We start from the raw sequence: 17,425 nt of genomic DNA on the forward strand, positions 1-17,425 counted from the left end.
AGATCCCACTTGCAGGTTTCTGATCAGCATCTGGTTGGCTATTGTGAGAGCAGGAAACTGGCTGGAGGTCCATAGGTCTGATCTAGCAGGCTCTTCTTATTTTCTTATGATGGGCACATATGGAGGGCACTGGGTTGGAGAAGCCTGCTGTACATACTCCGTTGATGTTACATTTGGTTAGCCGTTTCCCTTGGATCTACCGTGCTGATGTAATTCATTTCTACTTAGCCCAGTTAAAACACACATTACTTTGAACGGGACTGTGCTGGTCATAATCTATCCTCGCTCCTGGGATACTCAGTTTAGTGCGATCATTAAACTTTTGAAAATCTAAGGGATGGAACCCCAAATGACTTCATGAAAAAATCCTTGTTTCTTTATATTGTGGTTCCAACCTGTCTGTGACTCTTTTTACGTTCTGAAATTGGATTGTTTTGCTCATCCGTCTAATTCAAAAGTCAGCTGTCAAGATGAGCTCAATTGCAAATAAGAAACTAATACAAAATCCCTCCCTTGCTGTTATAGTTCAATAGTCTTACAATTGCACCTTGACTATATGGTGGGGAAATTGGACGTGTGTGTGTGTGTGTGTGTGTGAGAGAGAGAGAGAGAGAGAGAGAGAGAGAGAGAGAGAGTGAGAGAGAGAGAGAGAGAGAGAGAGAGAATGAGATCCTTCTTGCTTTGATAAAACACCTTTGGATAGCTGAGTATTTGCACCATGGAGACAATGTTATTACCTAGCAGTTGTTCCAAGTTTGATCTGTTTTGCTCTTATATGCTTTTCAAATTGTACAGTCTCCCAGATGACCCTCAGAGTCCCTTACAGCTCTACAATTCTATTGTTCTATTAAATGATTGTATCTAAAGTGGTGCCTGCTTGCTGTAGGTTCCACTGTCAAGTTCAAATTATGGAGAGCCCACAAGCTCTGAGATGGTGCCAATGCAAAGCGAGCCTATTCATTACTATGACCCCCAAGCTGTTAAAATTTCATTTTAATTGGCTTGGTTTAAAAGATGATAAGTGAGGTTGAAAAAGCTGCATCAAAGAGGCCAGTTCCTCCCCTCCTTTCCAGCCTTGAATGGTCAACACTTGGTATAACTACAGAAACCAAGTCGAATAGTAAGGAGCTGTGTCTCAATATTTGTCAAAAGAAGGTGGGTGATTGATCACTATAGTAAGAGTCAAGAAGACATTGCCCGCTCCGGCTCACTTCAGATTGCCTAATGGCTCTGTCTGGCTTGGTCAAGAAACATTTCACACAGCTTCTGGCTCAACATGCTTCCTAATGTCAAGATAGCCTCCCGAAATGTCTCCAGAGATGGAATGAGATCAGAGAGCAGGAACAAGGCAGAATCTGGGAATGAGGGAAGAGGTTAGCAGTCGAGGAAGCCATTCCTGGGGGAAAGGGGGTCGTCTGCATGTCTGCTGTCGGGTTGGCCCAGGCAAGGGGTCCACTGCCAACCCTGGAAGCCCCATGGCCCTGTTGCTCCTCCCCTTGCTGTCATTGCCCTTCCTTAATAAGTGAGTGACAAGAAGCAGCAATCTCTGCTCACCTCTCCTTCTGAGCAACTGTGTGGATTGGGCCCAGAGGAAGGCAGGTAGTGAGAACCACTCAAGATGTATTGCCCAATAGCCCTCAAATCATGGATCCAGCATTAGTCAGAAGTTATAGATTCAGAGCCGAATGACAGACGCATAGGCAGGGAGTAAACCAAGATCTGTGGCTGATGAGTCTGCTTGGCCACTGTGATAACAGGATGCTGGACTAGATGGGTCATTGGCCTGATCCAGCAGGCTCTTCTTATGTTCTTATATTATGCCAGTGGGCCTTGGCAGACCACCTAATTATTTTTCTGACTGTGGTGGCAATTGTAATGTCCTGTGCTAGCTGCTGCATCATTGCATTTTTTATTATTTCATTTATTTCTTATATATTGTATTTGATTGCATTACAATATGAATCCCATAGGGACACCATAGGTCATTTAATAAAATACAATAAAAATAAAATAAAAGAAGCAATACAAATACAAGTAAAAATCAATATGACTATTTAATGTGGTAGATGTACCTTCTACTGTCTTCTGGACGTACTGTGGTCTGAATGAAGCAGAACACAGTTTAGGAACCCCTGCATTACGCTATACTTGCTAATGTAAAAGGTTTTAGTGCTGGGGTTTTATAGATGCCTTTTGCGACACAAGCTTATCCCCATTAATTGCAGGGCATAGATTAACAGACGTGGGCCATGTTGCTAGCAGGAATTGTGCAAACACTGCATATGCTTTCCGCCTAGAAAAATAACACGACACAATTCCAACCGAGATTGTTAATAAGTAATTTTCAGCGGGTTCTGTTGTATCCCAGGGAGAATTGACCAATATATCTTTTATGAATCATCTGGAATCATGTTTGCAGGTCACATGTTATGGACTCCAGCCCTGTAGAAATATAAATAAGACCTGAATGTGATGCCACTGCTTTCCTGGTGAAGTGGACTGTTTTGCCAGTGTGGCTGCAGCAGAATCTATGCATCTGAGGCAAGATGAACGTTGTGCTTCCTTTCCCTGGGTTTCAGATGATGTGTGGAACTCTGCCATTCGCTGGAAGCAGCCTGAACAGCAGGGCTGGAAATCTGCCCTCCACTCTCCCTGTTTCCCAGTCTTGTTGCAGCCCTGGCACTTAACATCTGCTTCTTTAGACAGTCGCAACGTCCTGATAAATCCAAACTGTTCTGACACTGAGGTCAATCCCACTTGTACTTTCAGTTTCTAACTCTTTTTTATTTTCAAAGAGACATATAACATAGTCTATTTATACGCATCCTTCATACCTGCTGGGGCAAATTTCAGTTGTGTTTGGGTATGAATATTGAAGTTTCCACTAGGGCTTGTTTCCACTAGAAGCCACACATTCACACATGTCCTCTCTTGGAGTGTCTGCATGCCCATCCGGGGGCATTTTAAAAAAAAGAATTTAATGCAAATGTCTGTGATTTGGGGTAGCATAAGGGGATGCTCATATAGGGGCTTTCTATATTTACAAATGAAGACTTAGACCCAAAATGGAGACGCAGGAAGCACTTGTTGTGCACTAGGCTCTAGTGAAATAAACTTTGTTGAAGAGGGCATGAGGCTTTGTGAGGCTAAGCATAATTAGAAGATACCCTGTGGGTAAGAAAGGGCAGAAGAAAGAATAGCAGAAAATGATTCTGTTTTAAATTGCTTCCTTTCACCAAAGTTCTGACCTTTATATAGGTGCTCTTTGTAGGTATTTCATACTAATGCTAAAAGGTGAACAAAAGCTTTTCAGAATTCTAAATGCAAAAAAAGCTAAAAAGAAGTACAATTGATTGTTAGGCAATGAAGGGTAATGAAAGAGCATCTTCAAAGCAGACAGGGTGGCAACACTGACATTGTCTAGCTGCCCTGGAGTTAAGAGATCATAAATGGTTATATATGAAAAGTAAGAAAGTTCAGGACAGTTTCTTTTCATACACTTTGAGATTTTCAGATGCCCTATTCTACCGAGCATTTAATCAAGCAAAGTGATAGGAATCGAGGCTATAACCTTTTGGTTATTGAAATGGTCATCATCTAGGGATGAGGAATCCACCTCACCATCTTCCCTGGGAAATTCTTCTATAGAGAGTACTTTCCCCAAGGAAACATGCCCCTATTTCGAATGCAAATTAGTCTTTCCTTTGTTTCCAGTCCTGGATCTTGGAAATGTAAATCTGATATATTTTCCTTGGCGGTATTTTTGGGATGATTCCCATTCAAGAGAAGACTTAAGATGATGAGTGAATGTAGCCAAACCAGTCCCAACTGGCCGTGTTAGGACCACAGTACCAATTAGGACTCAAAGGGGCACATGGGTGTGTGTGTGAAGTTACTTCATCTCCACCAGTTGGAACATTCCTATGGGGGGCGGATACTTGAAATTGATGCTTAGAATTGATATGATAGCAAAATCTCTTGGCAGATATGTAGACTTACAGAGCAATCCCGGAAGCCAGTGTCATTTATACTGGGGCACATTATGCCAATGTAATCCACCCCTATTCCAAATTCCATTCAGAAGTGGGGCTACCAGCTAAGCTGGCCTGAGCTTGGCAGAGGGAAAACAAGCCTTTCAAAACAAAAAGTTTTTGTCATGTCACCGAGCTGAATAGGGACTGGAATAGGGGTAAGTCTCTCCCTTTCCCACCATTCCCCCGGAACATTCATTTTCCAGGACTTATCCTGGCCTCAGCTCAGCTGGCTGAACCCTGGCTGAGCCAGGATGGAGGACTTTAGACACCATATCTCCATTGCTTAGGCCTCTGGCTTTTTTTTAGATAGCCATAATGGCATATTGTGACCCAATACAGTTATTGGAAGTGGTAAGAGAGTCTCATGCGACATGAGATTATTGGTGACTAAATACTGACCTACAAATGGTAATATTTGAGAAAGCTACTTAACGGTAGCTACATCCTGCAATTGTTGGTATCTTGAATGCTCCAGTTGGAACCAGCCTAAAGGGTAGAAAGAGCCCACCTTTGACTCCTAGCTGCAGCAGCAACTGCTATATTTGCCAAGTATTACGTGTAAGCACCGACTGCACAATGTAACAGGTATTTTCTTCTTTATTATCTACATATTGATCCATTTTCCAAACCGGAGACACTGCAGGCAAACGTGATAGCTTCAATAACTTCTTTCCTAACAGCGACACCTTCGCCCCTGCCTTTGTTCTGCTCCGTGAGGTCTTACAAATAATGGCAATATAATTCTTCTGCACTCGGCAACCACTATGAAATGGACCATATAAATCAATTGTCAGCACTGTGACTCGCAAGTTAAGAAGCTCCCGGCTCCAAGTCCCACATCAGAACATCCAATTTGGACAAAGTGGCTTAAGGATAGTGCCGCACAGATGTAAGAAGTCCTTCGGTTGACAGTTTACGCTGAGGTCCTTTTCTGTGGCTATTGTCCTTTTGCAAAAGCAGATTTATGACACTATTTGGAGTATGGAATAAGTGAAGCGCCAGCCGATTCCATCCCACCTGCTCCCGCCTGACTTGTACCTTAATAGATTGGAACTAGGGCGGCAACTGCTGCATCAGAAGAGGCAGTTGCTGCAGTTCTAGCAAAGTGTTTGGACTTAACTTTGCACTGGACAAATATTTACATACAACAAAATTGCAGTGCTTTCCCCTAATATGGTTTGAAAGTAGCTTTGCTCTGGACAATCAAAATCAAATGATATATGGATCCCAGAAATATACTTCATGAAAAAGAGAGTAGATAACTAAGATGGTCACGAAAGCGACCCATTCTACCTGGTTGTGTTACTCCCCAGTATGACCTCAAGTCAAGCCTCAATGAGTGAATCACATATTTTCCCCAGGTGGTAGACTCTAATGACTTATACACAAACAAGAGTTTGTAAACTCAAGAGTTGCTTTTGCAGAATCTGACTCTGTTACGCTGAATGTCCCCGAGAGTGATTATTTTACAAAAATCTAAATGAAGCCATTCAGGGAGTGTAATTTTAAGTGCTTTTTCTTTGGTTGCAGTATTTGATTTCTTTCTCTGAATATTCTGGGCATGTGAAACGCCAAGCAGTCCACAGTAATGTCACATTAATGTAGTGCGGCATGCTGGTGTCATCCATCAGATCTTACAGCTGGCACATTAAATTATGTCTTTTGTAGGCATTGCTTCAACAGGTCCCAATGCCACTGGTTGTAAGATGCAGAACTGCATAATGATAGGCAGCTAAAGACAGCATCTTTTTTTTTTTAATGGGAGATGGCTTAACTTACAAAGTTAGAGCAAGACCCAGGCTGCAGTGCTACATGGAAGTGCAGGGGGAGTTGTATTTTCAAACACTTGACATGTTTCTTAAGTGTGTGTTGGTGGTAGTGATCATCCTAAAGGACTGGTAAAAGAGCGTCATTGCAAGTCTCAGGACTTATCTACACTTATGCTTTCCACTTTTTTATTGTCCCGGAGCTTTCCCTGAGGAAACATGCTCTTTGCCACCAAATCGGAGCAAGTGGCAATCCATTGAAAACATGAACAGACATTGGTTGGTCTTCAGCTTTAAAGAGTGGATTTTCACAGGGAATGCACTGGGGTGCAAAAAGAGTGCTCATAGAGCTTTAAATCACAGAGTTGTGCCTGAAAAGCGCAGGGCAAAAGGTACATAAGTATGGACAAGCCTCCAGACCTCAGTAGGCTCAATGATACCCGTCCAGGAATGAAGGAATGAAGCAGCATAGATGGATGTGTGCAGAAGAGAGAAAAGGTGTGTGGGATATCCATACTTTCCAGGTTGGCATGTACCTAGAATGCTTATTCAGGTATTCCTAAATCTCTCACATGATGATGAAGAGCAAGAACTAATGTGTTATCTTGTTCCCATTGCTCTTCCTGATTTTTCAGGGTTCTAAATCACACAGTAGCCTACATGTGTACAGCAGGATCCCCACTGCAAAAGTTATTCCTCCAACTCATGAGGAATTTAAAACCGCTCAATAAGGTTGTTGTGGAGCTTATTAAAAAATGCAGAGTGTCTTTCCTGGTCGTTTCTCAAAAATAATGCAGCAGTTAGAACTGATGCACAAGAGTGTAGTGCCTTGCAATCAGGAGTGTTTTTATGGGTTGGACAATTGGGCTGAACCCCAGATCTTCTATGTAAGATTCCAGATCTCCTGCCCTGATCCTCTTTAACCCCTTTACTTATAGGGTCCTGGGTGTGCTGCAAAATGTAGGACTGGAGGGACCTCAGCTACCTGCCAATTGCATTTATCCAGAGCACTCCATGCATTTATGAAGATTTGTGTTGTGGGCTTGTGCACCAGGTCCTTTGAGTGATACCCCGACTGCAGTTGTCAAAGATTCAGTCTCTGTTCGTGGCAGTTAAGTTTTATGAATAAAAATAAAGAAATAAATAATTGATAATTCACCTCAAATAGGAAAATGTCACAGACTAACAAGACAACGAAAAAGACTTCTCATTGAGCAGAACACTCAACTTTGGCCCTTACTAGAAGGTTCTCAAATGGCCTTTGCTTCTAGTTTGTGAAAACAGGCTCTGCAAAGCATTTTATGTCTTGGGGGAAGAATTCAAAGGGTTCTATCTGAAGACAGTCTTGCCATCTTTCAAAGCTGCTTTAGACAATTAATTCTGTGGGCCAGATCATTTTGTATGCATATGTGAGTTGATGGAGTTTCTAGGGGGTTGTGGTGAACTTCCAGTCAAAGTTGCGGTAAACGCTTATGAAGTTTTTTCCTTGAAGAAACTTGTCACAGTCTGACCTTTATATGCCTTTTGAAGCTTTTTATTCCAACAGAATTCTTAATGGTTTATTTAATTCAATGCCTGCCTTAGGGAGTGCCATTACTGTGTTGTATTTTGTTAATATTTTCAGATTTTTGTGGTTGAATCCTATGTTTATTTATTTTCTTTACTTTGAGGCAAGTCCCTCTCTGTCCATTGTATCATTATTTTGTTGGTTCCTTTTCTGTTGAATTTTAGCTAACACTTTTGGGAATTTATCACTGTACCCTTGCTTTATCTGCTGTTTTGCTTCTTTCTGGAATGTCTGGTTGCTATTTTAAATAAATATGCAGGATGGCAGACTCAGTTAAGAAATGGAGATTATAATTATTTAAAGAATAATGGTAATACTCTGGCATTGCAAGGTCATATTTGAGTCAGACTATGACAAGTTGAGTAGTGCAGCACTGATTTGACCTCTTTGGTACACACTGAAAGCCCACCAAACCCCCAAGATACAACATGCCACTGTTTTGGCTTCATTAGGAGAATCAACCCTGGGAGAGGGAGAACATAAGAAATGACCATGTTCCTGGAGTCCTTGTGGTAAGGGGAACAACCAGCACAAGTCTTGGAAGTTCAGTGGTACCTTAGAGGGAAGAAATCATGTTATGAGTTGGGTTCAATACATCACTTCCATTTGAGATAATCCAGGCTGAATGGTTTCTTACATAACTCAGAGAACACACTTCCTTAATGAGAGAAGCTTCACTTCAGTTGCTGACACATATGGAAGTGGAATGGTCGAACCCTGAATTAAAAAGTCTGTTTTCCATTTTCATTATGTATTTTATAAGCTAAATCCTTCCATTTTTAATAGATGAAAGATGAATTTGTTTTGTAAAACAGCTTCAGGTTTTAATATCCAAAGGAGCCACTAGATTAGTGAGTAAGTGCATTGGAAAAGACTTGTGCATCATCTTAGTTTCAAGTGACGCTGGCCTTTCCTTGGGATGCTTCCTGTACTCCCAGCTGCATGTTACAGCATGCAGTCAGGAGCACAGAAAGCTACTTTTTGGATGAGCCCCAAGTATACAATGTGATGATCAATTCACTTAAAAGTTAAGTGTTCCTATCTGAATAGGTCTATGCATGTAGTTAGCTTCTTTCCAATAAATATGACCAAAGGTTACATCTTAGTGTGTGGACAACATTCACTGTGAGATGGTAATGATACAAAACAGAGATAGTCAATATGTAGGTGTTTCAATGCTTTTCTTGAACAGAGCTAGTGTTATTAGAAATCATGTATATGTAAATATTAGAGATGTACTCCATAAAAAGTTTGGTGGACCTGGATTTCACTCTCTCTCTCTGTGTGTGCCCAGATTTCCACCTAACATCTGCCAAATCCAGCTTGGTTCTCTCATACTGAGAAGACATGAGAGATTACAGGGCTGGGCTTAGACTTCTAGGACTGCTGTGGTCATGGCACATATCGGTGCTGGAGCTCTTTTTGCAGCCTACCATATCCCTGAAATTTTCTGGATGCCCACCGGAACCCTCTAGATTCTAATGAAATCTCCAACACAGTGTGGCACAATTCTACCATGAGCAGAACTGCAAATCCATTCCCCCCACAAAAAAACCAGTCAGCCACAGAGTACTTTTTCTTTTCACAGAGAGGTCTTGCATTGGATAAGTTTCTGGAATGCCTTCTTGAAATCTTCATTAAAGATTGTGTAAATCAGGGGGTTAACAAGAGAATTAATATATCCCAACCATGTCAGAAAATTATTCATTTCTTCTGAAATCTGACATCTTTCACAGGTATTGACAACCACCTCCTTCACAAAGAAGGGGAGCCAGCAGATCACAAAGGCACCCAAAATTAAGCCAAGGGTAGTTGCTGCCTTTCTCTCTCTCGTGGTAGAAATTCGTTGTCTCTTCCATCCCTTTTCATTCTTGGACTCAGAAGTGGGGCTTCGCAGGGAGATATGCATTCTGTCCAAATCTCCTGAACGGTTAGATGCTTTCCCTTTGGTGCATGATGCTGAGGAAGCTGGCTGGCAGCTTTTCTCAGCTCCTTCCAGGAGACCCTGTCCATTCGCTTCCTCTTTGAGAACACGACTCACGCTCCTCCTGTGAAAAGTCTTAGCTGCCTTGTATATTTTGTAGTAAAGGATCAGAATCAATGCCAGCGGGATATAAAAGGCTCCAAACGTGGAGTAGATGGTAAAAACAATGTGGTCGTGCTTAATGATGCACTCGTCATCCCTGCTGGCAGCCTGGTGACGCCAAAACAACGGCGGCATTGAAATGAAGACAGAAATGACCCACATGACGGCAATCATGATGCCTGCCCGCTTAGGGGTTCGCTTCCTGGCATACTCCACAGCATCTGTGATTGCTCGGTAGCGATCCAAAGCGATGGCTGAGAGATGCAAGATGGAACAGGTGCAGCAGGTAATGTCAACGCTGAGCCAAAGGTCGCACATCACCTGGCCCATGATCCAGGTCTCTTTGACAATGTAGACGATGCTGAAGGGCATGACTAGGATGGCAACCAGAAAATCAGTGACTGCCAAGGAGCAAATTAAATAATTGGCAGGGTGGTGGAGCTTTCGGGTCACAATTATGGCAGTCATCACTAGAGAGTTGATGATAGTTGTCATCACTGCTAGCACAGAAAGTGTAAGAGAAACCAGAATCTTGGGTGTTACTTTCTTAAGTAGTTTTTCTGATGTGTCATTTTGTTCCAATGTATAATTTTGTTCAGTAAAGTTCAGGAAATCCATGATTGCCTTCCAGGCGATTTTTATCTAACAAATATACCTGTAGAGAAGTAAAAACAGTTTAGGAAACAGCAACTTGATATCCCAGAAATCTCACAATACACAACAGATTTCAATATTCTCCCTTACTTTTCCCTGTAGTATTTTCCATGCCACATGTTTTTGCCCCAGTAGTAGAAATGAGGAAATTGATTGGAATAACCAGTCCCATATGGCTTCCTAAATCCTTACTGCAGTCACCACTTCCTTCTTCATTTATTTGGGGCATGTTCAAGGATGGAAAGACGTGGATAACCTAATCAAAGGGAGGATTTCAGCTAGTCATACCAATCCTTTTGAATGACATCTAGATTGATAGCAGCATGTTGAGGTGACCACAGATGGTTCAAGACCAAGAAAAACTATATTTTTGTGCCACATGTGCAGTATACATTTAAAGCAACACCACCACAAAAGGAATCTGCAGTTTGTCCCTCACAAAGCTCCATTTCCCAGCATCCTTGACAAACTATACTTCACTACTCTAGTAGCCACCATTTTATAGCAGGGAAAAGTAACGACTACAGTATTGGATTATATATAAAAAGTCATGTGCCTGAGTGAGTAATATAAAAGATGTGAGCTCTGTAGCTGACACTTCGAAAAATATATGCTTTGAAAAGTATCTTTTTCTTTGGACAACGGAAGCATATCTGCCTACACTAGAAGAGATTGGATCAATGAGAAGTGAAGCATGACATGGTAGATTTTCTGCACTAGCAAGGTGGAAAGCATTTCTTGTCATTTCTGTCCTATTCTTTCCCCCCACAAATATAGACTAGGAAGAGTTCAAGGCTGTTGTTGCTTCTTTCTCTTTTAAGAAAGAGTCAGTAATGAGAAAACCTCTGGTCACTCTATAAATAATTACTTTCTTCTGTTCTGTTCTGTTCTTCCAGCTTTTCAGAAGCAGGTTTTCTTTCTTTGGACTCTGTCCTTTGGAAAAACAAGTCCAAACTAAAGGTATAGAAACTGCTACACTTTCTAATTGCACTGATGCTAATTAAAACAACAACAACCACATGGCAGAATCCCTATTTAAGTTAAGGGAGCAGGGGGAGGATAACCAGCAAATAACCAAGAAAATAGTGGAATTAGTGCTTGCATCACTGACAACTTTCACTTGGTGTGTTTTTCATCTTTCGCAAAAAAGTGTTAATGCACAGGAGATTGTTCACACAGCACAGCTTTTTGACATGTGAAATGTGCTCATTATTTGATTCAGCTAAACATTTGGCTGCTTTTGCTTAAGCAATGCCTCATTCAGTTTGCTGTACAAAAATGCTATGATTTTTTAAATTTTTTTTTAAAAAGGAATATACCTACCTGGATGTGCTTTTACTGAAAAATGGATTTTGACATATTTGTGTGTGTGTGAGGGGAAGGTTTATCAGCAGGAATTACCAATGACAGCGAAATTGGACCTTTGTGGTCAGAGCAAGATCACTCTGAAAGCAGATACTGAAGATGAGTAACAGGGTGAGGGGTTTGCCTTCAGAGGGAAATGGCTGGCTACTCATCAGATACAAGGTGGACCAGGTGATGGACCTGTGTTCTAATCTACCACTACTCTTTTTTATCTTCTTAATGTTTTCTAATCATCCCACTTTGCTCACTGCTGTGGTTTCCCTCCCAGTTAAATATGAAAGGAGGTTTATGTCCATAGCTCTGTGTGCTACTGCCTCTTGCTGTGGTGATGATGTAGTGAAAATGCCAGGGTTAGTGACCTACAGATCCCATACTAGACAGTTGGAAAAATATTGTAAGGTGGGCAATTTATGCAGTGAGAACTACTCTGTATCTAGCTCTTTTTGCAATATTTTGACTTTTTACAAATATTCAAGGAAAATTTGACATTTTTTCCTCCCTGGGCTTTGCTAGCTGAGCTGCCTCCATACAGAACCAATGTGCTGGCCATCTGTCAATCATGGCCCACAAGGGATGGGGCAGATCAGGATCTAGCCTGATTTAAGCATTATTTGGGAAACTTTGAGATTTAATACAAAAGCCTTCCAATAACATGCATAGTTCTTTCTTCTTTCATAAACTAAATCCGTGGACTGGAGCTGTACTGCAGTTTCTTGGATTTGTATCAGCTAAAGGGCAACCTCATCTGTAGATAAGCACAATGAAACTAATTGAGCTCACACAACTGAACTGCATCTCGCTGGAATATTTACCCTCGTAGCTTTGCAGAACTGTGCCAGCGATGGCCTTCTGGGTATATGCACCAAAAATAACTATAAAGCCGCATGCAGTTATCAACCAAACATATGTCAATCTACTAAGAATGGGGAAGGGGGGGCAGAGAGAGAAAAGCTGTAACCCCACAGCCTGACTTGGCCGGCCAGTCAAGTGTTGTGATAAACAAGCACCGTACTTGGGTTCACAGAGACTGTGGGCGTAATCCCATCTCATTCCAGTTAATAGTTCTGGATAGCTTTCAAACTGGGTAAACAAATCTTAGGAGTCCATTGGCAATTCAGTGTCAGCGTTCAGAGTCTCCAGCCACTTTTTGAAGTGGCTGCACGCACAGAGTGATCTGTATGCTTTTGGCAATGTGTGATGTGCAGTGAGTCTAAGGAGCTCTTTGGGGCATTTATTTCCCCTCTCTATTTGCTGATCCATAAAATGTTTAGGTGCAAATCAGGCTGCTATTGTGCAGAGACGGGATTCTGAAGGCTCCTGCCACACTGAGAGAGCACATATATTAGTGTAAAAACTGGGAAACTGCTTGGGGGAAAAGGTGCACATTAAGTAAAATTGCATACTTAAAAGTGCTGGTGAATTTCCATGAGAACGTAAAAAAAGAATAATATTGCCAACTGATGCGGGAATGTGGCAAAGTCAACTTAAGACTTAAAAGAAATAAGAAACTGAAGTTGACAGATTCATTCATCTTTAGGCTAGACCTGTTTCTTATTTCTGTCTGCCACTTCCTGTCATCTGCTCTCTGTTAGAATTCCTGCTCCATAATTGCAGTCATGGGATTGTTGTCTTTCGCATGACGGTATATGTTTTGACTCCACAGAGTGGGAAGTGACAGAGACAGGATGTTGTGTTACTGTGTTCCGTGAAGTGGGACTGTTGTCTTCTGTTCTTTCTCTTTGCTGTCTGATGCTCGAGAGAGAGGGAGGCATGTTGCAATGCTCCATGTGTGTTTATATGTAAATAAAATAGATTAGCCAAAATGCTGAGTTGCTGGGGTTCTATTACACAAACTACGCAGACGCTGCGGATCCCTAAGTGTGCCGGTGTCTGTTGGCATTGGTCGCTGTGATGTTCTGGCAGAAGAAAGCTTTTGAAGCTCCCGAACGAATGACCAGGAGGGAGAGAACATGCCAGTCGGGCATGTGTCTGTACCAGGGTCCTACTTGAGTGTAGGACGAGCTCCTGACACTCTCACCATCTTACCACTGTTTTCTACCCTCCTCAATGCACCATTCACAAAATGCATTATAACTAACATAACTAAAACATAAAATAAAAGAGTGACTAGCTTTTTCCAACAATGCTGCTCAGCCTACACTTGCCTGCCCACAGGGCCCTGCTTCCTGCTCTCTGCAAATGAAAGGAACGACCACAGTTTCAGAGAGATAACGGTCAAGTTACTCTCACAAAGACTGACAAACACAGCTTCATCAAACAATGGTTACAGATCAAACCTTTTCCTGAAGCTCCATACATCAAGGTACACGTCAAAAAAGTCTATGCAGTATGATTCAGTTCCATTCTTAAGGTGAAGGTTTGCTTTGAGTTTTCTCCATGTCCAGCCGGGCTCTATTTTGGAAGGGTTGTAATTGCCTCTTATTTGCCATTCTGTAACAAAAAGGAGAAAAGAGTTATTAGGACAACATCTCAAAGTATCCTGGGGTCCTCATATTTTTCTCAGTGCACCACACCATTTTAGGCAACAGCAATACCATACAAAGAGTATGGCAAATGAATTTTAAATTATGGCGCCAGGTCAACACTCGACCTTCTGGTGGGCTATTCTGGAGGGTTGGAAGAGGAGACTATTGCCAATATGCAAGCAATAGTGTGCTGAAGCCTGAGGACCAACCAGGCTGAGGAAATAGAAGGCATGAACATGTGCAGAGTGCCCCTTTTTTTTGCCAATGTTATCTCGGGGCTGCACACATCTTGGATCTAAAGGAGATTTTTTTTTAAATGTCTCTGGGCTGCACTCTCCCATGTTTAAAAAAGGAGACCTGGTCATTCCTGGCCTCTCCCTCAATGCTCCATTCACAAAATGCAATATAAATAACATAACTTAAAAATAAAATAAAATAGTGACTAGCTTTTTTCCAACAACGCTGCTCAGCACTCCCCCCAAAAGTTCCCTCACTGGTCAAATCAATATTAATAAAAAGGGGTGAGGAAGCTACTTGTTCGGAGAGGCAAGGGAGCTGTCTAATTTTTTAGCAGACTGTGGCTCTGCAGCTTAATAGGTGGCTCTCCAAAGAAACATATGTGGGCATGCTCAGAAACTGAGGAATGATTCTGATTTGGCTTATCAGGGCTTCAAAGCCTTCCCTCCTGCCCACCATATTCTGCACAAAAGAGCCTAAAGCCTTGAATTTCCTTAAAGTAACAGGCCTAATTAAACCATATTGGTTGCATAACCAGAGATTTTGCTGGTAACTAATTCTAAATCACATGGGACACGGGTGGCGCTGTGGGTAAAAGCCTCAGCGCCTAGGGCTTGCCGATCGAAAGGTCGGCGGTTCGAATCCCCGCGGCGGGGTGCGCTCCCGCTGCTCGGTCCCAGCGCCTGCCAACCTAGCAGTTCGAAAGCACCCCCGGGTGCAAGTAGATAAATAGGGACCGCTTACCAGCGGGAAGGTAAACTGCGTTCCGTGTGCTGCGCTGGCTCACCAGATGCAGCTTGTCACGCTGGCCACGTGACCCGGAAGTGTCTGCGGGCAGCGCTGGCCCCCGGCCTCTTGAGTGAGATGGGCGCACAACCCCAGAGTCTGTCAAGACTGGCCCGTACGGGCAGGGGTACCTTTACCTTTTTAATTCTAAATCACAGGGTCTACTCTAGAGGAAAATCCAAACAGCATCTAAATTTGCATCTTGTTTTCCTCAAATGCAAACACGGGCTAAGCAGAATCAAAAGGGCAGGACCGGTGTGTGTGTGATTTTGGGGTTACTGGTGGGAATCCATGAGGACTAGGGCGGGGAATTCTCCTTGCACTTGTATATGTTGTTTTTTTTTATAAAAAAAATCCAGCTCTGGACTTAATTGACTTTACTGGATGACCTGAATTTACATGGTGATGTGTATTACTTCACTTACTTCAAAATGGGATAAGCAAGCCCTGCTGGGTTTAAGGGTCCTCTTGCCCATTCTGTAGGATGGGGTCCTGGACTTCTGTCTGCCACAATACTACTGTGGATGGGCTCTTGCTTTCTGTGTGCAGCTGGATGTCAAGAGGAAGCTGTGCTCATATACTACCTTTTCTACAAGTACAACATCCTATAATACTCAGAAGAATGTAATGGAGTCTGGTAGGGAGGGAGTGGAGGGGAGAGATCTGTGTCTAAGATCCCTTCAGCTTTTTCTTTTCTGCTTTACAAATGTGCGAAAGAAAAAAAAATGTTTCTGTCTGAACTTTTGAAAAATAAGGCAGTTTAAGCAATTCAAGTGGCAGAAAATTGAACTCCTTTACTTTTTTGACAGTAATTTAGCAAGTGGCATATAAAAAAATGCAGACTCTGTGAATCCCTGCATTTTCCACTTCAGAATGAGCAAACTGCATTTTCAAAGCATCGACTGAAAGACATTTTATTTGTGCTGTTTTCTCCCCAGGATAGTTTTACTGAAATAAAGCTGCTCTCATAAGTGTTTCACTGAATCAGAAGCAAATGATGGTATGCAGGTGTTTGCCTGCAGATGATATTCTGTACAAAATAAAAAACTGAAGGTTTCTTGTTTATACTTGCTATTTTGAGACAATGCCAAAAATTAACATTTCAAGTCAGTCCCATCCACCTTTTCTTGTCTGAGCATTATGAGGCACTCAGATTGATTATATGATCACATATGTCTTCTAAAGTAATAGGACCAACTTTTAAAAATGATCACAGACGATGCTTTTTTCATAATTGTTTTGTACTTTTTGTAACTTCGTTTTTAAATGGCTCAATATATTTCTCTTGGCTTACTCTTATTCTAGGGTATAGTTTGCTGTCTTCCTATAAGAATTTTAAAAGCATTAATTCTATCAATACACCCAAACCATCAATTGCTGATTAGCAAGAGCACAAACTTTCATAATTTAGGTTAAAAGGATATGTCAGCACATATTTGTTAACTCTGTTTCCAAGCTCTATTGTTTAAAGCTTGTGTAGTCTTAATATTCTGACTGAGATGTGTGCATCGGTATGTGAAATTACTCTAGCTATTCTAGATCAGTTCGGATTAAGTATAAGGATGCGGGATAAAGAAAAGGATCAAAAGTGAACCAAGATAATTCCATTCCTCATGCTTTGTGTCTACACACCCTGCTGATTCCTTGGTCTGTGTCAGAGATGGGGAACTGTGGCCCTTCAGATGTTGTTGGACTCCAACTCTCATTGGCCACAGGTGACATGATCAATGTTTTGATTGTGACTATTCCGTTGTGAGGGAGCATCGCTGTAATGGCAGACTCCTCCCCATGGATGTTCATTAGAATGGGTCAGTGGTATCTGGTGTCCATTATGACTAGTAGGGTGGAAGGCAGGGAGCCCAATACCACTGGAGCCAAAACCACTGACAGGCAGAGCCAACCAATTCAAGTTTTGTCCTGATCCTCCTCCTTGCTGTGTTTTACAAGTACATAGAGTGTAAATTTGTGCCCCATAGCATATTATTTTGAGCATCATTTTATGCTTTGCATAGTCAGGTCTAAGGCCAATCTTTTCTTTCTTTCTTTCTTTAACTGGGAAGTGTTATGAATCATTTTGTTGGAACATCTAGTTCTTTTTACCACACCAACCAACCAGATTGGGAAGCCCACAGGAGGACACCAGGGCGAGAGTTCCCTCCTGTTGTTGGTCCCCAGTAACTACTAGTTGAGAACCATTAAGCCAAGCCATTTTATTCATATGACATTTACCTCCTCAAAATACTCCTTAAAACATTCAAGAAAGCAAGAGGGTGCTAAAAATAGTTATTTAAATGTAGATTGAGGGGAGAGTCTGTGTTTATCTTCAGATGAACCTTGACAAAAGCTCACTCTTAGATACGCCAACTCTTGAATTTCAGGCATTTTGATTACCAAACAAGGCCTTTTTCAACCTGCTGCACTAATTGTCATTCCTGATATGAAAA

The 17,425-nt window shown here is 41.9% G+C and overlaps 1 protein-coding gene across 1 annotated transcript in view; it reads right to left on the minus strand.

Annotated features, from left to right (window-relative positions):
• Positions 1–5,888: 5,888 nt before the first annotated feature.
• HTR1F (5-hydroxytryptamine receptor 1F) overlaps positions 5,889–17,425 on the minus strand; it is a 98,450-nt gene continuing 86,913 nt past the window's right edge. Inside the window, exons 2-3 of the mRNA XM_053386455.1 lie at positions 13,770–13,923; positions 5,889–10,108 (exon numbers count right to left, since the gene is read on the minus strand). Of these exons, the coding sequence (XP_053242430.1) occupies positions 8,950–10,071 (1,122 nt within the window). The 5' untranslated portion in view covers positions 10,072–10,108; positions 13,770–13,923 and the 3' untranslated portion in view covers positions 5,889–8,949. The remainder of the gene's footprint in view (positions 10,109–13,769; positions 13,924–17,425) is intronic.

Source organism: Podarcis raffonei, chromosome 4 (assembly GCF_027172205.1).
Source record: "Podarcis raffonei isolate rPodRaf1 chromosome 4, rPodRaf1.pri, whole genome shotgun sequence".
In the NCBI taxonomy this organism is placed as follows: Eukaryota; Metazoa; Chordata; class Lepidosauria; order Squamata; family Lacertidae; genus Podarcis; species Podarcis raffonei.